The 24,458-nt window shown below is 36.8% G+C and overlaps 1 protein-coding gene across 1 annotated transcript in view; it reads left to right on the forward strand.

The window, feature by feature from the left end:
* CACNA2D1 (calcium voltage-gated channel auxiliary subunit alpha2delta 1) overlaps positions 1-24,458 on the forward strand; it is a 378,154-nt gene that overhangs the window by 38,008 nt on the left and 315,688 nt on the right. Inside the window, 1 exon segment of the mRNA XM_032687395.1 lies at positions 11,833-11,914. Within this exon segment, the coding sequence (XP_032543286.1) occupies positions 11,833-11,914 (82 nt within the window).

Below are 24,458 nucleotides of genomic sequence, written 5' to 3' on the forward strand. Positions count from 1 at the left end.
AATTTCCTGAAATTTCCTTTCCTTTCCTTTCCTTTCCTTTCCTTTCCTTTCCTGAAATTTCCTGAAATTTCCTTTCCTTTCCTTTCCTTTCCTGAAATTTCCTTTCCTTTCCTTTCCTGAAATTTCCTTTCCTTTCCTGAAATTTCCTTTCCTTTCCTTTCCTTTCCTTTCCTTTCCTTTCCTTTCCTTTCCTTTCCTTTCCTTTCTCCCTCTCTTCCTCTCTCTCTTTCTTCCTTCCTTTCTTTTTTTTTTTCTTCTTTTCTCCTTTCCTCCCTATTTTTTAAGGGAAACCAGTACTTTTCTACATCAATACCAGTGAATCTCTAATTGTTTGCTAGACTGTTGGTAGTCCACTTCCTTCAGAACAGCTAACACTGCTGGTCTGGATTAACACTTTTCTTAATTAAATGCTATTTATTACTGTAACTTAAAAACCCAGTGCTTTATAAAAGAAAATGGAAACAGAGAATAAGGTGCTGGAAAAAGAAAAGGAGTGCACCTTCATGATATATCTGTTTTGCATGACACAGAAGGGAATTACTTTAGCAATTGACTTTTTTTCTTTGCTCTCTGTAATGACTGCTAGAGATACTGATTTAATCAACCAACCATGCAAGTGGTTGTGATTGTGAACCAGATTGTTGTGAAGCAAACAAATGTTTCATAGTAAATTGCCAAGGGATACCAGCTACCCTGCTCTGTTTTTGCTCAAATAGATTGTCTTTTAAGCAGCTGCTTCATAAAAAGCCTTTGTTATGTATGGACCTTTAATCAAAATGTCACTAAATCCTGCATTCTGGGATGCTTCATTTGAAACACATCCAATGTTCTTATTTATTAAATTGTCCGGCGTCGACTCCAGCCACTATTATCCCTAGTAAGCAAAGATGGATGAGGGAGTGACAAAAAGCTTGTGTCGGAGCTGAGATCAGTTGTCCGTGTGTGATGTCTTGATCTATTTGTACAGCCCTCTTGGGAACCATTGGGCAATTAAGTTCACCCATTTCACACACAGCCCTTTCTGTACTCTCTGATTTGATAGGAGAATGGGCAATTCCTGGTAATGACTACTACATCAATTATCCTGCATTGTATTGATGCTTAATTAGAGAATGTGTTGAAACTGGGGAAGGGGACAAGTGGAAGAGGGGAGGGTTGGCTCCCAAGTAAATGTCAGGGACCTTTCCTTAATAGCCTGTCTTTTTAATGTGCATTGAATGCACTGACAAGCACTGTGGCCTCCTGCCCTTCAAGCATTTACCCCAGCCTGAGAAAGGAGAGCGAAGCCTCTTTGAGAAGGAATTGTTTTAGAGCTGCATTACATTTAGTGTCATTCTTGTTCAGCTTTACTGTGAGCTGACCCTTGTAGCCCTTTGGCCCCACATACGCGGTTGGAAACCATTTCTGCGCCTGAGCTTTCTGAATCAAACACTTCCAGTCTCATCAAACAGCCTTTCAAAAGTGAAACCCAAACATCATGAGCACGTACTCCTATTTTTCTAAGGTTTATGTAAGTAATCTGTAAGCTATCTGTAGGAGTTCTTTAAAAGAAAAAGAAAAAAGCCAAGATTTTCTTATCACTACAATAATGACATTAAACATGATTCCTCAATCTTCAGTTTCTTCAGATATAAGAAAATAGAAAAATTATCTAGAAAAATACTATATATCACAAGTGGAGGATTACAACAGAAATATAATACCTGCACGGCTGTTTATGACTGATCTGGCCAGTGAAACCTGACACTAGCCATTTGTAAAGATTAATTTTCTGAAGCGGGAGACATTGCAATATGGTTTTGGTTGCTGCTGGTTCTTTACAGAGTAATTGCATTGAGTTTTTCTGGTAGTTTACAGTATTCTAGCACTTCTGATACACAGCTGCTCTGTCTAACACCCTGGAGAAACAGTCATGGTTTTAATGTACATAAGGTTCTCCTGCACCAGCCTGTGCAGACATTGTCCTGATCCTGTGATCAAGAATCCTGACCTCCTGTTTTCAACACAGCAAACTGCAGTGTGTGTGTGGGAAAGACTGAGAACCTCTTCAATAGGAAGAAAAGATTGCATTGGTTATTTCTCACATACTATTATCCTTTTCAAACAGCTATTAATATGCATCTGCATCCCAGGAACCACAACAAGCCAGCTGCGCCTTTAGCAAAAACTCCATGTAATTCAGCACAACTTTGTGAAACGGAAAGAATTTAAAGACAGCATGGCTATGCTAATTTTGATGTTAATCTCTGTAGAAACTTAATATTCTGTACCAGTCTTTTGCCTGTGCAATAATCTATGCTTTGCATCTTCTGTCGTGATATTCTACTTTTTGTTTTAAATGGCAGCACTAAATGCAGATAGTGCCTATCTTTCAAAATATGGAGTCAGTTTAGGTCTCTCCAAAAAACATCTCTTCATTACTATATATGCTGTTACTACACATGGCACAGCAGTGGCACATTTGGGTGGTGACAGCTTTGCAACTGAAAGTCAAGCTTTGAAAGAGAGAATATATTTGCAAAAGAAACAGCTGATTAATTTGCATGTGCAGCTTTCAAGTTATATGCTTTGGAGTACACTGTACAACAAAAAAAAATTTAAAAAGTATATAATAACTTCGAAAACTATAATAAGTTAGAAGAGTAGCTTTACATTGGTGGGATATAGTTGGAGTCAGGTGTGGGGTTTTTTTCTTAGTCTATATAGGTTTATCAGAAGGTGACATTGTGATACCTGATATAATATATGATTTATTTATGAATCCTTGCCATTGTTAAACAAGAGGGAAAATGCATTTGAAAGGAGGTTATAAAATTTGAAGCTTGGTAGCAAACAGCTCATAGTTCTGTAAAAAACCCCTACGCTTTTTTTTCCAGACTTTGTTCCTTTTTTCAGTGCTTAAATGATCATAAAATATTCTCAATATGAATTTCATATTAAATTACCATTATAAATAATGTATCTTTTTAATAATAATAATAATTTCATACAGAGTTATAAGAAAGATTCTCCCTATGCAGTCAAGCCCTATCTTCCACAAAGCATAAACATCTGCTTGTCTTTAAACATCTCTCAATTTTTACATTTAACTTTTAAGATTTAGGAAAGTGGCAAACCCAGAAAAGGTAGACTTGCTGTCCAGGATCTGAGTGCATCCCCCCATTCTGCTGTGTACTTAAATTCTATGACTAGTGCCATTTGCATAGGGGGAATTACTCACCTGCTCATGTACTTTTGCAGCAGCAAAGCACAGGGTAGGTACTTCAATGATTGCTGGTGCCAGTGTCTTTTAAGCAGCTACCTCACAAAAATCCTTCGTTATGTATGGACCTTTAATCAAAATGTCACTGAATCCTGCATTCTGGGATGCTTCATTTGAAACACATCCAGCAGTGTGCTGTTGGACTTCTGCTGTTACAAGCAAAACCTACATCAGACAGTCAGATAAAAAAAGAGAAGTGAGTAGCTCAGCTCCCTGATGATGCTGTGTCATTGTACTTACCTAATATATTCTATGAGTGGCAAAGTACTTTAATTATCTTTTTTTTCCTCACTAAAAGCCCTAAAATAAAAAACTCTTGATTTTTAATACAGGTGCTGATTTATACCTTAATTCTGTGAAAGACAGTGAAAAACACTGATTTAAGAATATATCCATGTGTTACTAGGCTCAAGGGAAGCTTTGCTGTTCATTCCTCAGAAGTGTAGGTGATGACAAAATGAGGTGGTTACGTGGTTCTTTCTCTCAAAGCTTGTCTTGGCATTCCTATAAGTAACTTAAGGGCTGCGTAACTTAAACCAGAACAGCAGATCAAATTAATTGCATGCTTTAAGGAGATAAATGTGTGTGTCTTATTATGGTGCAATTTATTCATTCAGTATGAAGTACAGACAAGCACAGTCCATATGTGCAGCTTCTGCACTCTGGAAACAAGATACTGCAGTGGCAAGGGCACAAATTAGGTGGCTCAGATGAAATTCTCACTCAATTGATTTGGTGCACATATGTGAATATGAGTAATGTTCCTGGTGTGTATGAAACGTCTTTTTTCCTTTAATTTCTTCTTTACTGGTATCTATATTTCAATTTTCTTATATTTTTTTTCTGAGGTTCAAATGTAATGCTTATTAGTGTGGGGAAGAAGTAATTTCAATATAAATTATGGTTAAAGTATAAGAGTGATATGTTAAACACAACTGATAAAATCATTTTTTGCCTGAAATGCCTTAGCAAAATTATGCTGTTAAGCACTTTTGTAAAGTTCGATTACACTGAGATTTATTCTTCAATTATTTTCTAATACATGCTTTTTTTACCCTCCAGAGGCATTATGTTATTAACAGATTTACCATATAATATAGAACCATCAAAAAAATAGCACCTTCTATATCTTACTTTGCATAAGGACCAGCTTCTAATCCAGGTTCCATTGTTTCAGTACTGGAATAACTTCAGTGACATATGTGAGATTCAGTTTCAGTCTCCTTTTTACCACAATGAGTGTATGATTTTACTGGAGTAGCTGTGTTTTACTGGAGAAATGAACTTACTCCATATAGCATTACAGAGTGTCCAGTTATAAATACTAGTTATCAGAGCTGAAGTGAAGAGATGATGAGAGGCATCTTACCTGCTGTTTTAGGGGATCTCTGGAGGGTGCAAATACAACCAAGTCTCTCCAGTGCCTGCTCCTCCGCGAGATCTGTATCCTAGACCGTATGTCAGATCATTGCAGTTGAAAACAAAATGATTGATTTTAATCTAGTACAGATTAGAAACCAATTCTTCATTCTGAATTTAAATTTCTCAGTCACAAAAATGGCAACTAGATTTGGAAAGTTTGATTGGTTTTTCAATACTAAGCAATAAATGTTACTAGATGTATATCTGATTGTAAAAGCCTTTAATGAAACACATCTGAGCACTACTGGAAGTCATTTGAGTTGAAAATTTGTTATGTTTTCTCTATTGAACTGTTTTAGCAGTATAATGTTTGATAATTAAAACATAATCATTTTTAAGGAGTCCTTTTTTCAGTGTATAGTAATTTTGCAGCTGACTAAGGCTTACATTAAAGATTGAGCTTAAATTATTAAATGATATTTTGTGCAACAGTAATTTCCATGAGAGGATATTTTTCATGTTATTTGCTAGGAAGCTTTAGACTCCAAAAGAACACTTTTGGCAAAGTACAGGGAAATATTTGAAAAGCATAAGCTGTAATTATGAACATGTGCGGCTAAAAACCTGTCAAGCACTTGGCTCAACTGAACAAGCTTATAAAATAATATGACCATGCTCTGACCCTGGCTCTTGAAAGTGGACACCATAGTTAAGGAGTTACTTGGTCACTTCTGTTTAAAATCTGGGTGCTTTGAAGAATATGTGACATACTTTTTAAAGTGGAAAATGTAGTTACAGGTAAAGAGTTGAAATGCGAAGAGAGGTTATTTCAATGGGAGTGAGCAGCAGCAAGTGGGTCCAGCCTGTGGGTCGGGGGGTGCTGTTCCCAGATCCACCTGAAGCCTACTGATGGAAGTGTATAGACAAGGTTCTGTTGGAAGGTGAGAGCAAAACAGCTATTCAAGCTGTGCTCCAGGGCTACAAAAGAGATGTTGGGGTGAAGAAGTTTGTTTGGCCTAGAAGTTTTAGGTAAGCACGGAGAAAGATTTCTGCTTTTTTGGGCACTGTGGCAAACACTGAGCAGCTCATGGTGCCATTCACAGTTGACCATTTCCATCCTGAAACCTGCCACTGAAACTCAGTGTTAAGAAGCAAACAGTGTTTTAAGACATAGACAGAAATGGGTACATGAAAGATCTACTCTTCACTCACCGTGAACCATTGACTTGCCACTGACTTTGTCATGGAAGTCAGTGGTGGAACTTAAATCTCCTGAGCTGCTGGCTAAATCGTAGGGTTGTTCCTTCTCCTTCTGTCTGTATGAGTCCTGCATCTCTGTATTCCTAGTTCCCAATTTATCTGTGGTACAAGGGGAGTCCTCAGAAGAGCAGTTGGTAGAGCAGTCATTAGTGAGTGTTACTGTGAGCTTATTCTGTGAAGTCTAGAACATATAAGAACCATGTTTATATGGAGAAGGAGTGATTGGCAAAAAAGTGGAAAATTGCTATAGCTTCTGTGACTGGATGGCCTAACCATTTGAAATTAGAGCTTAAAAACCCCAAGTATGAGCATTAAGATATCTACTACTAAAAATCAAGTGTATCCTGAAGAGAATTCTGTCTACATTGGCATTTTCTCTTAAAGAATGATAGATATGACAGAGAAATTATGTCTTGCTTCCCAAATGTTTCCATTTGAGAAATGTGAAATAACTATTCCAAGCAAAAATTTTATAGTTTGAAAACAGGAAAAAACAAGAGGGTCCCTCTGGCCTTGACTATTGGGGCTATCTCATATCTGGAAATTCCTTGTAAACTACATGAACAGCAGCTTGCCACATTTGGGAAGATAAGACAGTCAAAGAGGGCAAAGAAACAAAGAACTATTTTTTCTTCTTGCCAACAGAGGAAATGTCTTTGCCTAGTGAGCATAAGACGCGTTTCGTGCTTCCTTATTTTCCTCACTCAATGCAGTTAAAGTCATGAATTAATCTTTGCTTTGCTTTTATTACATGAAAGTTCTTCCAAACATTTATACAAAATTGTGTAATGTATTTTTTAACATATAGCTGGCACTGGATATACATGCCTCTATCATTATTGCATTGAAATAAAGGGAGTTTGCCAGCACTTGCAACACATACCACTTTTAATTTAAAATTCTGAATCTTTAACTTCCTTTCAAGCCGCTATTTTATATAGTATTTATACTATAGTTTTAAGCTATCATACCTTCACATAGTGCATTAGGAAATTTCCAAACAACAGAAAAAAGAGAATTGGAGGTCTGTGCACCATCCCGAGAATTTTCATAACCATAGAAGTCATAGAATGAGGTGAGCATGAATATGATTGGTTAAATTAAATCTTCTCCACTCTATGGCATCTAACTGGACTATTATAAATACTACAGTAGGATCTGGAAAATTCACAAAAGCTTATATGGACAACTTTGCCTTAATTTGGTTTTATGTCACATCTAAATTCTGTAAGCCTATTTTATTCGTTTTCTGGCTATAGAGACAGTGGAGATTCAAGAGCTTGATTTGATAACTATGGGGTTTTAGTGATCTTTGCATCAGGCTCTTCATGTCCAATCCCTTTCTTTCCCTGTTTTAGAATCTGTGTGATTTTAGTACATTATAACAATTTCTTCACTGTTTTACAAAACCTGCCTTTATTACTGCTTCCAAAGTCCAGTTCTCTGTGATTCTATCCATCCATCCCCATACCTGAAATATGAGTACTGTCAACTTATAGGTCATCAAAATATATAGTCCTATTAAAAATCACTAGTTGTGCAGCGGGAGGTGTAAATGCAGCAACACGGGTAATTTCTGTGTAGAAGGTTAGTAATTCCATTGTAAAATATATTCTTCTTTCACATACCTTTTACAAATTACAATAACAATTTCTTCCTGCCCTTTGGTGTTGCCTAAGAGGGACAAAGAATGGTTGGGAATCCCGCCGTTACAATAATTTTGTAACCTTTCCCCCCTCCTTCACTGATAGCAAATCTTCTAAAAAACATGTGAACCTGAAAGTGAAGGTTTTTCTGAGTAAGAAAAAAAGTGTGGTTAGGTTGAAAAAATATAGTGAAGCTTACTCTCTCAGTTTCTGAGCCCAATCTCATTTATCTTCATTTTCCAAACACCACTTTTCAATTGAGTTAGAAGCAATGTGTTATGTATAGTTTGCTTTTTTGATAATCAAAGAAATATTGACCTATTTTGAAAATACTTCTTCCTCTCACTACTTATAGCTTTCATTACTTCATTTGTTGTTATTTTTATGTACAAGAACTATTCAGAAACTTGAGCAGAATATAATCTTAACTGAAGAGAACTGGACGTGCAACTCCAATATACCAAGTGACTTCAGTTGGCACAGTTAAGGTCTGTGCCTGCCTCTTTGTAAGACATTATCCAAGCAGAAGTCAGCTAATGGACCTTAAATTAGTGTGAGTAGTCTGCAAAGCTATGGAATATCATTACATGAATCTACTGTCCTTGAAGTCAGCAGAAAAATATTGCATCAGTTTCAGCAGTAAAAAAAGGTTATAGCCAGGTTATTCTACATCTAGATTTCTTGGTTTCTTTTACCCTTGTAATTGAGCAGTGCTCTGTTCTCCTAGTATAGTTTGGTATACAGGTTTAATATAAAAGTAGGTTTTTAATGAAATTAAAAGACAGATTTCTTGGTGTAGCACCTGCAATATTAAGTTCTGCTTGGAGTGTGACTAGGGGTGTACCTGTGAAAATCCTTTGATTCTAGGAAATATAATTGTCTTCCTGTAAAATAATGAAAAAAAAATATAAAAAGGAAGAAAAATGAAAAATAAATTCTTTCTGTGCTGTCAAAATAGCTGTTATGCTAGGCTGGTTAATAATGTAATGTGGATGGATGGCTCTGTAGTGTTTTGACTATTTCTTCATCAATCTGATCAGAGCCCAGGTGACAGCAGCAAGGTCGTACCTTCTAATTCCCCAGTAAATGACCTGTGTCTGTCTGTCTTTAATCAGATATTTCCCTTCATCATTCAGATCACTTGGAAGTTGCTGTGGGAAGGCATGTGCACACTCCTTTTGTCTAGTCAGTGCTTCATACAGGGACAACCTGTGTGGGGGAGAGGGGGGTTAAAATCAATTGTCCTGCAGAACATAATCACCTTTCAGTGGAACATCCATTGCAGTGTTCATGCCAAACCAATAGCAGTAGGAACAAACCAGCCTTTTGTACAGGCTTTCTGTTGGTGCCCTTTGCAGAAAAAAAATGACTGCTGCTGCTTTAAGTCATGGGAGCTCACGTTTGCTGTGACAGCTTTCCGATTGTTAAATAAACTCTGTCCATGAGCAGCTGTCAGACAGATATTGCAGACTTCAGTTAAAAGGAGCACCAGCCAAGCATTTCAGTGCCTAAAGGCTCCTAGTTAATTTTTTTTTTAAAGACTCACAATTAAACAAACCAACCAACAAACAAATAAAAAAAAAATACAATAAGATAATGTGTTTCCTTAACTGAAAAAAAACAAACCCACAACTTCTATTTTATACATTCTATGTCATTTTCCAGTGAAAGTTATAGAACCTGAGTGTGTCCATTTCTGAAAAACAGCCTGTGAGGAACGTGAAATTTCTCAAATGTACACTTTTATCTGGTGGCAAGGTAGGAAACTGAGATGCAGAAATACTGACATTATACTTTATAAATAATACTAATAATATTTAAATTCCTGTGGGAAAGCAAGAGAAATTATACTGAGCTTCCTCAATGTTGTAAAATGTCATTTTATCATTTGTTCTTTTGATAGTAATCTAACACAACCCTTCTGAAGTTATTACTTTTTACCCTCTGAACAACTTGAGGTAGTTGAACATGTCCTTGCTCATTGCAGGGCGGGGTTGGACTAGATGACCTTTAAAGGTCCCTTCCAACCCAAACTATTCTATGATTCCATAATTCTGTGATGATGTTGGACCCTGCTGTTCAGAAAAGCAAAAAAAGGACAGTTTTCACTCCAGAAGGCCTAACAAGCTAAGATGAATATGCAAGAAAATAATCTTTTAATGTAAATATACAGTCAGTATTGGAAGAAGCCTTATTATTTACATTTTAGTTACAGATGGGGAGAGAAATTGTCATTAAGTTAGGAAGAAGGTGAACTTCTTCCTATTCCAGTTTAGAAACTGATATTGGCTGAGGATAGAGTGAGTCAGCTCTGGAGATACCTTTTTCCATTGACTGAAGCAGAAGCCTACCTTAATCATAAATTGAAACAAAACAAAACCAAGCCAAAAATAAAACAAAGACCAGTCTCATGACTAACCCCAAAAAGTAAGTTGTGGGTTAACTGTGTGAAGACAGTTTTAGACAATATTTAAGAAGTATTTATTGGAAAATCAATATTTTTGCAAGTTAAAGGAAAAATGACCCATATTTGATTTACAAGTAATAGTACTGATAGGTAATTACTGTTTTTAAGGGTAGCTTCTTCCAAAATTTCAAATTTAGCTAACTAGATTGTTTAATTGTTTTCAAAATTCCGGTTTCCTTTAAGTACAGGGAGGAATATATTCAGTAAAAGTATAGAGCAGTGGGAAATGGAAGAAGTCGATTTAAAAATCAATCCTCCCTGATTTTTTTCTATCGACTCCTCTTAGAAATAACACCCACAATTTTTATAACTGAAATGGATTGTAAAAAAAATAATCTCAGTGTGTTCAATTATTTATTTTATGCTTTTGAAAACACTTTTGGTTAATGGGTTTCACTTTTTCACCTTTCATATACCTCATTCTCTCACAAAGAAAAATAGAAACCATTCAAAAATGGAAGACGATAGCATTTTCTTGGTTTTGCTCATGCTTGTGCTTGTGAGTCAATTCTCTTCTCAGATGATGGGCTAAAAACCACGGTAAACATAATGCACCATGATTTTAAACAGACTGATTTCTATGCTGAACTAAATGTTTATATAATATAGGGCTTTGTGGAGATTTGAACCAGGAAATTAATTTGTCTCAGTTTTTGGAAAGCATAGTATAAATGGGAAGATTTGGGAGTACTAAAACAATGATGGAGTCAGTTGCTGTAGTCAATGAAAATATAGTTTTCATGCGTGAAGGAAGGATGAGGAAGGATCCTTTATTAAAAGTAGTCAACTTGCAACGCTATAATAGAGATTGTGCTCTTTAAAGATACTTGTATTGGATTAACAGAAAATGTCTTAATGGCCATGGAAAGAAGGAGTAAAATCAGTCTTCTTTCTTAGTCTTCCAATTTTTCCATATTGAAGTAAAAATGGAATCTCTCTTTTTCCTGTCTTTCCTTTATTAATGAATAATCCCTTGGGTATTAGATTAAGGCTAGGAAATGGCTAAGTATATTTATCTGTTCCAGGTTTCAGAGTAGAAAGCTGGCATAATGACAGGGATAATGTGAGAGATTGAGTTGGAGATGGAACTTTCTGGCTAGGCAAGCTACACAACCTTCTTCTGAACACGGACCTAACTGGAATAAACGTGTACCATGGCTCCTTCCCTGCTACAGAACATGGCATGGCACAGAAACTGTGTTGGATCCAATGCTTTTCCAGAGAGTTGGGTTTGCTGGGCACAGAGAGTAGAGGATGCACAGCAGCAAATCACCTGTTCCCTGGTGACAGCAGCCAGGAGCAGTTGTGCCTTCCCAAATAAGCCATGGCCACTGCTACATGTCTTACTGTTGCTTCCTTGAAGTGTCTGGAGAAGGGCTACAGGCCAAAAAGTTTAGTCAGGTTTCTAAACCTGCTCCCAATTGGCTGCTTTTCTCTGCTTGTGCTGTCTGTTGGGAGAGGGACCTTGAGGCCCTCAGGAGAGGCATTGCTGGGAGCGAGCTGCAGGTCAGGCTGGTTGTCCTGGCAGGCAACATACCAGCTCTGTTGAGGAGATCTCTGCCACAGCTTGGCTATATAGATACGATAGCACACTTGGTTTCCAGCTGACTTAGCGTGGTGGCCACTGCAGAAAACTGTATCAGAAGATTCGGGTCATCAAGACTGGGTAGAGGATCTATTGAAAAAACCCTCAAAGACAAACTTTTTATGTCTTGTTTTCAATTTTATCAACATATTCTGAATTTTTTCCCTTTCCTTGTGCTGTATAATTGTATGTGATTTCCACTTGCCAGTGATCTGATTGGATGTCGCTCTTTTCTTTTTGGTTTCTGTAGGATAAAATCATGGGTAGATAAGATGCAAGAAGATCTCGTAACACTGGCACGAACCGCAAGCGGAGTGGAACAGCTTGCTAAGGTAAGAAGACACACCTCAGACTGCAGTAACTAGGAAGTGAAGTGAACAACGTGAATCATCTGGGCATTATGATCATTTCATCACAACACAGTAAAATGATTTTGGGGAATTAAACTCTGCAGTGCTTACTGAGAGAGAAATGAATAATAGACGTCTATCTATTCACTTGCTCATAGATAATATTTAATCAGACATAAGGCTTACCATTGTTGCAACACTTCCACCTGAAGCAAAGGCTTTTATGTTCTATGTTTGTCAAATACGGTATCCAGGAAGCAACCATTCACAGCAGTGGAGAATTCTGCTGTCTATTAACAAGGCGGCCTATTTTTCTGACACATATTTCCTGAAATGGGACAGCTTCTGGTTAGCAGAAACATAGATGAGAATGAAAACTACTTTTGTTCAGCTCTTTGAATTTAACACAAGGTTTCGTTTAGGGAAGAATTTACAAATCTTTCATTGAGAAGATTTTTTTTTTTGCACTATGTTCTATTTATAGAAGGCAACAACATCTGACACTGCAGAAAAGTATAGTCACAATTCAGAGAACGTAAGGATTACTCTGCCTATACAACTTTGTGTGTATACATCATGATCTAGTACGCAGCCACATGACTATACAATTCCCTCTCCCTATCCCTGCACAAGTGCCGTGTCTACTTCTGTGAGCGGATGGATATCTGCGTTGATGCAAGACTATATAATGAAGGGAAATTTTGCTGTTACATCGAGAAAATAAGTTATTGTCACCCAACAAAAGCCCCTGGTGCTAGAGAACTGAACATGAAGCCTTGAGATTTGGTTTCCAGAAGTCAGTCTTCCCAAATGATCCCTGAAATGGGTAGTAGCTGTGTTTCAAAACCTTTAAGAAGCACACAGAAGAATCAAGTGTAAAATTTCTCAAATTTAACAGTATTCCTTTGACTTAATGACTATTTTCCCACATTTTGTGTGAATCCGGACCCAGAAGGACATTTTATCTTTACTGACTGTAAGAAAGGGCTAGATGATTAGCTTACAGCCTCAGTTCAGATGAGATCACCACTGGCCTTTCCTAATATTTGAGTGCTTCATATTGCAACACAATTTAGGGCAGATGCTTTAGATGCACTTTTCAATCTTTGAAAGCCCCAAACAAACTGAAAACAAAATCTTGAAATCCTAACACAAATCATCAGGTTCATACAAGCATGGGTTTCCAGCACAGGATCTCAACAACACAGAATGTCTAACACTTGAGGAAGCCTAAGGTTTACCCAGCATGGAACACTGATGGGAGTTTTTGTAGGTGGATTTCACAAATATCTGCTGACAAAGAACAACAAGGCTTGTAAATCATCAGTGTCCAGGTTTTGGTGGGGAGTTTCTGCTAAGAGTCCTTTTTGCTCATCTAATCCAGGTGTGATCTGGTCTCTTCTGCACTTGCCGCGTCTCTTTTTCCCCTACCATCTCCTCACTCAGCATCATACTGCTGATCTCATATGCAACTTTCCATTCTATTCCTGCTGGGTTGCTTGGCTATCTTTCATCTCTCCTCAGCCTATTCTATGTTTCTGTCTCAGTTCCTGACTTTGCTGCTTGACCAGTCTGCCTTTCTCCTTTACATTCATTTCTTGTCTCTATTTTAGGATCTCTCTCCTCAGCTTTTTCCAGACTGTCCCAATATTTCTATCTCTCCTCTTTCAAAGGAATTTCTCTTCCCCTTTCTCACATTTTTTCTCCATCCTTGTTCTCAGTCCTGTAGTTTTCTCCTGTATGATTTTTCTATTTCTCTTTCCCTTCCAGTCTCTTCTCTCCTTATTCCTTCCTTCCCATTTTCTGGTCTGTTATCTCCTACTTCCATATCCCAATCTCTTGCCCTTTGACTTCATTCAGTTTTCCTCTCCTCCTCTTCCCACTGCACAGACCACATGGGTGTATAGGTCACCTGAGAGACCACAGCAAGTCTGATCTTTAACTGCAGAGGAGGTGAGACATTCTCTAGGAGTGATGCTCTCTGGGTTGGAATAAACCTGTGTGTAGGATCCCACAGACTTAGCTGATAAAATATCTGGAGTGATCTGTAGGTACTTTTCAGGATAAAGGTTTTTAAACACCAAAGACTAAAATGTATCCTTGAGTACATGGTGTTGAGGTTTTAATCTACAACGCAGAGGCAATAGGAAAATGAGTTACACAGGATTTCTAACTTGAGCAAAACAATGAGTTAATCTCTCAACCATTTTGCCAGGCATTTCCATGTGAAGACGCATAGTAAAATAGATAATGAAAAGCCAAGAAACTGATGCTGTCACTCTTTTTTTTTCCCTGAGGAAAATGTTAGTTTATGTAGTTAATATTCGGCAAACTCACAAGCTGTTAAAGCAGTCTTACAATGAAGACTGCTGGTCAAACCTAATAATCTGTAGTGCTACCAGCTTTAGTGCAGTGACATTCATGTGCATAAAAACAAAAAACATGTGTGTAAATACTGTAGGTAAGTTTCTTTTTGAAAGCCAGAATTTATAATACACTTCAAGCAAATAATGTTATCTCAGAGGATATTCACAAGATGGTTGATATGTGTTTTTAATCTTAGGATTAAAAGCATGAAAGGGGGATGTTTCTATGTAAAATATGTCTCTATATCAAAGCCATTTGTTTGACCTAAGTTGCATGATGTCTTTTTCTAGCCACAAGGTTTTAATTAGCTCTGTTGCCTGCAAGAGAGAATGCAAAGCCCTGAGAGGTGTGAGCCAAGCACTTTCCTTTTGTTTACAGGCTATTGTCACTTTCCCATTTCTAATGACATCCTTTTTTTCTGCTCGCTACCTATTAACAACTAGTCAGATCTCTCCTGAAACAAACCCCAATCTTGGAAATATGAAGACTACAATACATGAAAAACATCATACCTGCATGCTTGTCACTTTTATTCACAGAACTTGCCTTCAGTTGCTCAAGCTTTAAAAATACTTACAGCCAGATTGAATTTTCAGCTTTTTTTCTGATTCATTTCTTCTTCCAACTCCAGAATTGTTTGGGCCAAGCCTATAATCTTCATATAAACCTAAAAAAAGAAATACACTTGTTTGGCTTTTCTACCCCTCCTCCCTCCAAAAGCAGAATGATTAATACAAAAAGAAGGAGCAGAGTGCTCCTATTGTAAAATAGTAAACATGACTTTCTGTCAACAGTTGTAATAATCAGATAGACTTTTGGTGGGAGAAATGTCTTTCCTTGTTCTAAGGAAAATTAATTTTAATTTGGCCAAGTGTGAGGTTAAAGCTCTTGGCAAGGACATGTAACCATTTCACAGCCTGGTCAATCTCTCACTGGACTCAGGGAAAGAATTCCCACTGATTCAGCCGAAGTTACAATCTGTGTCTGCTTCATGCAACTGAGTCTTCTATGAAGATCTCTAAAATGACCAAGATGACTCTCGAAGTAGCACAATTAATACATTATCAACTGGTGTTAATTAATTCTTCATAAATCAGGCAGGGCTTTTTCAATTAGCTCCTCTGCTATGCAGGTTCATGGTGCTCTCATGACTTGTTGAAAGTCTCTTCAGGTTCATCGGTGCTGTTTATGCCTCTTTGTGCAATAATGTCTGGGGTTTTTGTGCTGCAGGGAATTATACTACACAGTGGTCTCTTCTGGAGAACTGTAAAATATTTTTTTCTGATCATGATGGAGAGGGATAGGAGCACTGCCTGAATTCCCAATAATTTAATTTTAGACTGAGAGAGCTTTTGACCAGAGACAATGTAAAACTTCCTATGTACTTACAAAGGAATAAAAAAATTAAAATCTGGATGACCATTAAACTTAGGTGAGAGATGTGTTAGGTGAATAGCTGCCCTGTTGAGATCAGTACCTCTATAAAAGTCTAATTTATTCTGCACTGTGGATATAGATAACCAGGGAAAGCATTAGTAGTATTTAAGGTGTTTGCATTCAACATGTACTAAATTTCATGGAATCATGTTTAAGGAGAAGAATCTCCTCAGAAAAGAATTCCTTTTTCTTCGGTCATTGACAACTTTCTTGCAGTGACTTGGAATCACAGTCTTGTCCTAGTAACTAACCACTCTTTCTCTTGCTTTTGCATTTATAATACAACCATTTTAAACCATTGCAACTCTCATTAATCACAACTTTTGAAAATATCTCTATAGTGAGGATACAAAATAATGTATTAATGAATATTCCACATAATACTTAAAAAGAGAAGGAGTTTATTTAGTGAATTACTTCAATGATTCTGTCTCTGAATATATGAATATGCTTATGCCAATGGATATTTTGCACACCTTTTCTCTTGTTAGGAGTGATGACAGCAATATAATGCCTATAGTAAGCAAAACTGTAAAAAAAAATTGGATACCATTAAATTAAATTTATTTAAATGAGGCTACTAGCCTTAACCAGATAAACTAGTATATCTAGAGTAGAAGAGACAGACAAAATGGAGGTGCATAGGAGATGGAGAGGCAGGTGAGAGCTTAGGATTATTGTGGTGTGCAAAAAAACCATGATCTTTAATTTACAGATGTACTCACTAGTTGATATTTGCCATACACAGAGAATCCTGATCCAGCCAAGAATTGAGCTGTGTTTTTCACATTTCTGTTTAGACCTTTAGCTCCAGAACATTCTTCCTCTGAATTAGTTGTGGTAAATTATTACTTTAGTGGTATGAATCAACACTACTACCAGCAACATCTAACTGTGAGTTCCATGATCGTGTTTAAAGTGTAGTTCCTCCTTATGTCCTTCAAGTCTTATTTATACCATCTGGGAATGGTCTCAAAATAGTCTTCCAAAAATAGTTCTAAAGGACATTTTTAAATCCCACTTTTTTGGACATTGCTAGGAGTTTAGGTGAGATCTGGGAGAACTCCAACTTGGACTTAGTACCAATGTAGTATGCCTATTATAGTAATGTGAAGATTGCTTCAACAAGGCAGGAAGTCAGGATTCAAGATGCCAAAATACTCAGCTGGTTGAAAACTGGCAGAGCTCCACTGACTGCAGTGGATTATGCTAATTACATTTGTGAAGAATCATGCCTAACAATATTTAATTTACAAGTCAAGCAGGTAAAAAGTACTTTGAAAAAAATACAAGCAGATTTTCACACAAGAAACAGAGACCGTATCTTGACAATATTGCTGTTGTAGTTGCTCATTTGACTAGGGCACTGTTGGGTCCTTTCTATGATTTAAATTTTATTTTTTTTTTGCCCTAGAAGAGCAAAGGAAATGTTTGTAAGGAAGTATTGTATGTATATACGTCTTGAGACTGAAAACAGGAAAACAGGATACACAGGAAAATCTTTGAAAAAGAGCTACAAGAGTTTCAGTGTGCTTCTTTAAGCGTCTCTCACCAAAGCATAGCTTAGTGTATTCCCTCTAGTGTTATAAGTCTGGTGTTTAAAAACAAACAAAACTAAACAAAAACAATGTAGGCACATAATTGTCATTTCAACTTAAAAAGGTTCATGTAACTTTATCCTACTCATGAACTCTCTAAGCAGTCAGGCGTTATGAAGCTGCTCTGGTGTGAATGATACAGGCTTTCTACAGAGCAAATAGACTGTTAGAAAAAAAAGTCTTAATAGAATTTTAAAATTCTAATTTAAAATATAATTTAAATTCTTAATAGAATTTTAAAATATATGTAGCAAAATAAATATCAAGGTCGTATCTGATCTGTCTTAAAAGACAAAAAATTGTACAAAGGTCAAAGTCACTTTCTTTACCTAAAAACAGATACCTCAGCATACAGAAAAAAAAAAAAAAAGAGGTGAAGAGCCTACTGAACTACAGAATTAAGTAAATACACAGTACCATTTTGATGAAAGTATGCTCAACTTCCATTTTTACATAGATGGTTCACAGCGAAGACTCATGACTAAGCTAATTGACAGCTCTTTTAATCTAATAAACTACAACGAATATGCTTCTGAATTCCAGCTCCTAAAATACCTCTAGGGACAGGAGAGAGAAGGAAGGGAACCCTGCAGTACCCAGAAAGGAAGACCTCGGAGTAGAGAACATGCCTTATAGCAATGCACGAGCTTGTCTGTTCCAAACTGATTGAAGAGAATCCTTTTTTACAGAAACACTGCATTAAAAAATGTGGGTCTCTGTTAAGAGCTTTGACGTGACAAACACACTGGAGTTTCACTATGGCTGTTACAGCAAAAAAATGCCATCTTGTGCTGTGTAACCTTTTCAAGCAGCGGCATAATTGAATGAAGCAGCAGACAGAGAAGCAGTTCCAAGGAACTCTACTCTCTGAATCTGTTTGCTTTTTGATACATGGCTGGAAAATCAATTCATGCATGATGTTCATAAGGCATGCTGTTATTACAGTCCCAGGAGCTGTAGAGTGAACCCATATAGACTGACTTGGCCTTTAAATTATATTTGTACTGAGATAGAAATACTGTTTCTTCTTCCAAAACATAAAGAGAGCTACATGTGGATATATGGTACATACTGATGAGTGCCATTCAAAAAATGCGTCCACCAGCAACTGTTAGAAGATTTCTATTTATTTTATCTTTTGAATGTTGTTTTATAATTACTAGCTCTTCCTTACTGAAGAACCCAGCCGAGGTGCTGCAGGAGCACATTTCATCCACCGCTCAGTGCGAGGTCTGTGTGCCTGATGCACAGATGGTGCGAGTCTGCTGGAGCACTCACATTGGCAGCAGCTTCCCAGGCCACGCTTTTAGCTTTCCAGGTCTTGGATCAGTTTCTAGAGTTTAACTGAGATGAGTGACTTTTAAGAGAGACTGGTCTCTGATGTGACCTGTCCTGGAGCAGGGTTGTTCAGGAAGGCTTCCTTCTGCCAGAAGGAATTGTAACCCAGACTAAGTTTCTGTTGTTGGACTCTACAGATTTCAGCTAAGCTCTAGGTTCTAGGAGATCTACAGGCAGAAGCATGCCACTAACTTAGACCTAGAGGAGCTGTCATATAGTGCTTGTCTTGTTCTCTTCATTATCTCTGCAGAGGTCTGTGCAAAGGGAGATTTTAACAGCTTACTTGAACTTCATTTAAAATTTGTATGTGAAGGATTTTTCCTGTTTTCATAGGTGCTTGCCATTCCTGCTTAAGAAGGTGGTTTGGCAGGCAACTTAGCTGTAAACATTTTCATTGTGTTTCTCAATGAATGGCATTTCTCAATGTGGCTCTTTCTTTACAATCATAAAGTAAATGGGACGAATTAGCGAAGACTATAGAAATTTGAAATTATTTATTGAAAACGTCAAACAAATCCATGGATTTGAAATTTCCATTTATTTTTACCATCTTTATTAATAATTTATTTATTTTAAAATACTGCATGTATCAAGTTGGATTCAGTTTGTATAGGCTTTAGCCAAAGGCAAAGAATTTTGTATCTCATGCTATTTTCTGATGAACTACCAGATGGGCCTAGGGGATATATGGACACATTCCAAAATATGCTACACTCACTCTTGTTAAAGTTGAAGTAATGGAGACTCTTATGATTAAGAAAAATATAAAGAAGAAATGTGAGAATTAGATTTTTTGTAAGACAATTTGATTTTAAGAATAACGACCAAAATAAATATATTCAATTTCCATTTCTGTGGAAGTCTTGTCTGTAGACTTTGTACGTCTGAATTTCATTTGACTATTCTGATTGCAGTGTGTTCTGAGGACTTTGTCACTATTTTGACCCTGGACTTTAAGATGTCTGACATATAAAATAATAGTATTGGTCTCCAGTCTCCATCCTTCTTCATCTCTGAAAATGGAAAATATAATTAATACCACAACACTTGTAGGCAGAACTGGTGTAATTCTAAAGCTGTGTCCTGGGCGTACTCTCCAGCGCTCTAAGAAATGAAAGCAAATGTTTAAATGAGCTAAATGTGGGAACTAACGAAACTTTCATACTCATTGAAATTGTGCCAGTCAGTGAGGTTCACTGTGACTGATCTCAAAAATCAGAAATGTATTGTAACTTTTCTTTTCTCCTTTTGTGTCTTTACTTCAATGAAACAAACCTCTAAACAGTTTTTTTTTAAACATTAAATTATATAGAGAAGACTTTTTACTCACGTAAAAGAAATACAACAAAATTCTGATTTTAATATTTAAATGAAAATTTAAAAAAATCAACAGTATTGAAGTTGTTGAAGCACTTGTATCTTCATTGTGTTCCTGGGTTTATATTTGCTAAAAATTCCTTGAGTTCAGGCCATTTTTATGAGTGATTCTGGTACTCTACAACTGCAGTTTTCCACAAAAAGTGCAATATTTCTTTGTTGTTTTTCTAAGGAAAAGAAGGACAAAAATCTGAAAACAGGAAAGTAACTCTATTTTATTTTTTTAAATTCCCTTAATAATGTGTAATAAAACAGATTGTTATCAGAAAGTATGGCTGAGTGGGAGTATATGAGGCCAGGCTCTGAAACACTTGAATGCCTTCTAAGCATACATAGGCTGTTGTACACTATTCACACCTGTGTCTTTGCCTCATCCCTAAGATAAGGACACCAGTCTGCTGTCTGAGCATGGTGTGGGGAAGGAAAGTGAGGTAGGGATTACTTTTAGCATGGAATTATGAAGGGGTTGGTACATGAAACATAGTCATTTCAGGTATTTATTGAAGAGTCAGAGTCCACTTACCAGAATTAAAATAATGTATTAGAGGAGTTATCCTGGTTAGAGGCTCCCAAAATCATTAACTGTTTTTTTAACAATACAGTTATTTATAAAGGTATGTCCCATTTGCGTTATACCACTGCCACTGCTATGATTTGCATGCAACCAAATACCAAAGCTGCAGGCATTAAAAATAGAATTTTTCAAACTAAATTCTGTTGTGTTTACACATTGCTGACCAATGTCGAGATATTAGAAAAATGAAATCACTTTTAAAAATGCAGGCTGGGAAATTTGAAGACATGTCTTCACGTTTTCTTTGTAATCCAAGTGAAAATGAAGAGATTGTCAAGACAGAGGGAGCCTCATTTCTTAATTGCAGATGCTACTCTCCCTCTACTCCCTTAGCAATAAACTGGCATTTTGAAGAATTCCTTCATCCAGCAGGCAAAACCAGCTGCAAGTCACTAAGAATAGGTGGCTGCATTAACAAAGCTTGCTTAAGCTCAAGGGAAGAGATGGCCTAATATTACCATAGTTTTAATTACTATTTGATGATCTGGATAATCTTTTATCAAAGCACTGTTCTTGATTAATTTATAATTTTCCATTGGCTTTAACAAGAATAAATTCTGTCTTGTTGATGCTTTTGTTCAGATTGTTTTCATAGAAACTGAGAGCAAATTAAACATTTTCCTCAGAAAAAAAATCACACACCACAACCAACAAAAATCTGCACATTAGAGCTAATCAGTTTCCAAGTCCTGTGATTAGTAAAATACCAAAAAAACTTTTCTATTTCCCTGAGATTTAAAATCACCTTTGAGAAGAGACTCAGTAGGTGTTAAATTGCATTAAGAGCAGCTAAGGCAGGACAAAATTCTGGATGAATAAGTGAGTTTGAGAAACTGCATAAGTGCCCATCTCCAAATATACCAGAAGTGCAGAAGAAACGTGAAAAACTTTCTTCCTATTGTTCTTCTGTTACAAGAAAGATCCACTTGCATTCATCATGAACTGGTATTTCTGGATTCTTACCCAGTCTCAGCTAAAAGTCTGAGCTAAAACTGCTGTGAAACCAATAAATGATGTTATTTAATACTGTATTAATATCACTAGGAAGCAAAAATTAGGTGCCTAAAAGTACATTTCTCTTAACAAAACATGTTTGTACAGTAGCAGAGGCACAAAGCTGAACTTCTTGTTTTAAGAAGGTTTAAATACAAAGTGACAATTACAAAAATTACTTCTTAATTTGAAAGTCCTCTGGACTACTCTGGTAATTATCAACAGTCAAAAGTGGATGATGATTCTTACAAAGTGTGTCTGATTATCTGTTTCCTTTGAGTAGGCACCTAAGTGAGCCAATTGACTCAGGCACTACTTAGACTCTCTCTGATATTAACTGAGGTATAAGTGTTCCCAGCATCTTGCAGGATTCAGTCTGAGCATTTCACTTAAGACTGAACTGATAATTTTTTTTCAAATGTGCACGTCACTACTATGATATGTCATGGTTTTCAACACTTCAGCTGCCCTGTCACTTGTCATCCCAGACCTTTACAGGAGTCAGTGATCAGGCAAGTGATTCTGAAAAGCCACAGCTACAATAAACTGTTGGGGTGGTTTTTTCCTCTGTGTTGTTGCCATGAATTTCAAGAATGAAGGCATCTGTGAGTTGCTAGGGAGCAGCTGTAATCTTATTTATACATTATATGGAGCAGAGAGTAAGACATATAAAATACTCAGACAGATTTCTTTGAACATAGAGAATGCTCCTTGGGAAGGAACATTTTTCAATGTGTTTCACAATGAATTGCTTCTGATTCAAAGAAAAAAAATGTCTTGTAGGAAAGAAAAACTCTCTGGCGTGTTTTAGAAATAGGAAATATTAATGTAATTTAGGAAATAGGATATGCTAGTAAGAAGATACAGTTTCCTTACTCTATGCAGATTGTATAGTTGTTTGTGACTACTAAAAATTGGAGTTAAAGGAGAATATCTACAGCAATAACAATAATTCACATGAATTGGAGTGGTTATTTCTGTTTTCCAACTTTTTCTGCTCCCAAGATCTCATTATATGCTTGGATGTCTGTTCTCTATGTTCTCTGCTTTTCTCTCATAAGTGAGATCATGACATGCAACTTCATGGCCCTGATAAAAAAAAAAAAAGTAAATATGTGGGTGGTAGTAGTTGATATTTTGTTTGCTAAACAATGTTATTAAAACTAAAACTGTGATTCTGTAAAACACTGAGTATTGTTAATAAAACTTTAATTTCATAGGTAGCTTTTCTTTTTGTTTTAAATTTTAGCATTACCCAAAATTTCTGTAACAAATGGACCTTTTATTTTCCCCCTAAGCTAGCTGTTTCCTTTCTCTTCAAGATGAAATGCTAAATTTTTGTGGGAGATAAGTCTGTATGATTTTTTTGGTAGGCAGAGGGAGAACAAAGAGCAGTGAATGAGCTCAGAGCTGACTGACATCCTGGGCCAAGTTGAAGTTGATATATAAATTGGAAAAAACTCTTAACTTATAGCATTAGCTATTTTATTATTATTATTTTATATGCTGATACGGTTAATTAGACAAAGATTTTACTTCAGTCAAGAGTTGTAAGGTAACTCTCTTTTGTCTAGATGTGGATCAGATAGAAATATTCTGTATATGGAAATGCCTGTTCCTTTCAGGAGCTATAGAGGTGACTTTGGTGCTTGCTCAGCCTTAGGTTTAGAAATCTCAAAGGTATGTAAACCCCCAGCTGTTAGCAAAGAGGAAGCATCCTTCTTCAATTCTTTCTGCTTTTAGCAGAGAATTATACATTGCAGAGAGACAGCTTTGACAATCAATGAACCAAACTTGGGTTTCATCCAGGACCTCCAGCCAGGAGTAAAAGGAGATGGAGCCAGAGACAGGTTGGAGACAAGGCTGCAGAAAAGATTTAACATACATCTGAGGGGTCTATCTGAGTGATGGGCTAATTAATGCATAGGGTCACTGAAGGGGCAGGGCTGGAGACAGGCACACTTATCCCAGAGCCCAGGACTGGGCTGAAATGGAGCTGGTGGGCAGAGTACAGGCAGGAGTACAGGCAGAGGTTCCTGGAGAGGCAGATCATGGTCACTGAGGTCTGCTAGTGGCACAGAGTGGTAAAAAGAGACTATTCAGAAGGACCAGGGGGAACTGGCCATGGGAGGCCCTCTCTAGAAGTGGGGAGTGGGCAGGAAGGGAATAGTTTACAAAACCATTATTTAAGTTTCACTGTGTTCAGAGGGATTTTTAAAATTTATTTATTAAGTTAATTATGTTAGTATATAAGCTTATAAAACCTAGCTCAAGATTTCACAAGTACTTTTAGTATTTTGGTGTAGTTGTTTTCAGAAAAGATGGAGGAAGACTCACCACAAAGTTTTGGTTGATTTGGGCTTGGAAGTTCAGTAGTATCTCTGAGCAGTAGTTTTACCATCATGGTAGTCTCCAGCTGGTCTAGACTGGTGATAAAACATTCGGTAATAAAACATTGATTGTTGACAGAGGTGTCCCATCAGCCTAGCTAAGTGGTCTTGAAAGTAGTATTGAAATAATAAAAATATCCATACATTTACTTGGTACAGATAAGTATTACTGGAATTGTTGAACTATTTTGTTTCTCTTTTCCAAAGCATATATCAAGGTAGGAAAAGTAACAGTGAGTTTTGGCTAACTTTTGAAGTTCTGGATTTTAACTTTTGAAGATTTTAGCTCGTATGGCTTCTACATCCGTGAAAGTATTCAGTGATTGAAAGGAGATTGGCTTGTTCATGTCCCATGTTTGGGCTCTCAGCCAGGTTACAGTTGCCTGAAGAAAAGGCTCCATTGTTTCTTAAACTGTGAGACTGACATTTTGAAAACAAACAAACAAACAACA

Source organism: Chiroxiphia lanceolata, chromosome 5, assembly GCF_009829145.1.
Source record: "Chiroxiphia lanceolata isolate bChiLan1 chromosome 5, bChiLan1.pri, whole genome shotgun sequence".
NCBI lineage: Eukaryota > Metazoa > Chordata > Aves > Passeriformes > Pipridae > Chiroxiphia > Chiroxiphia lanceolata.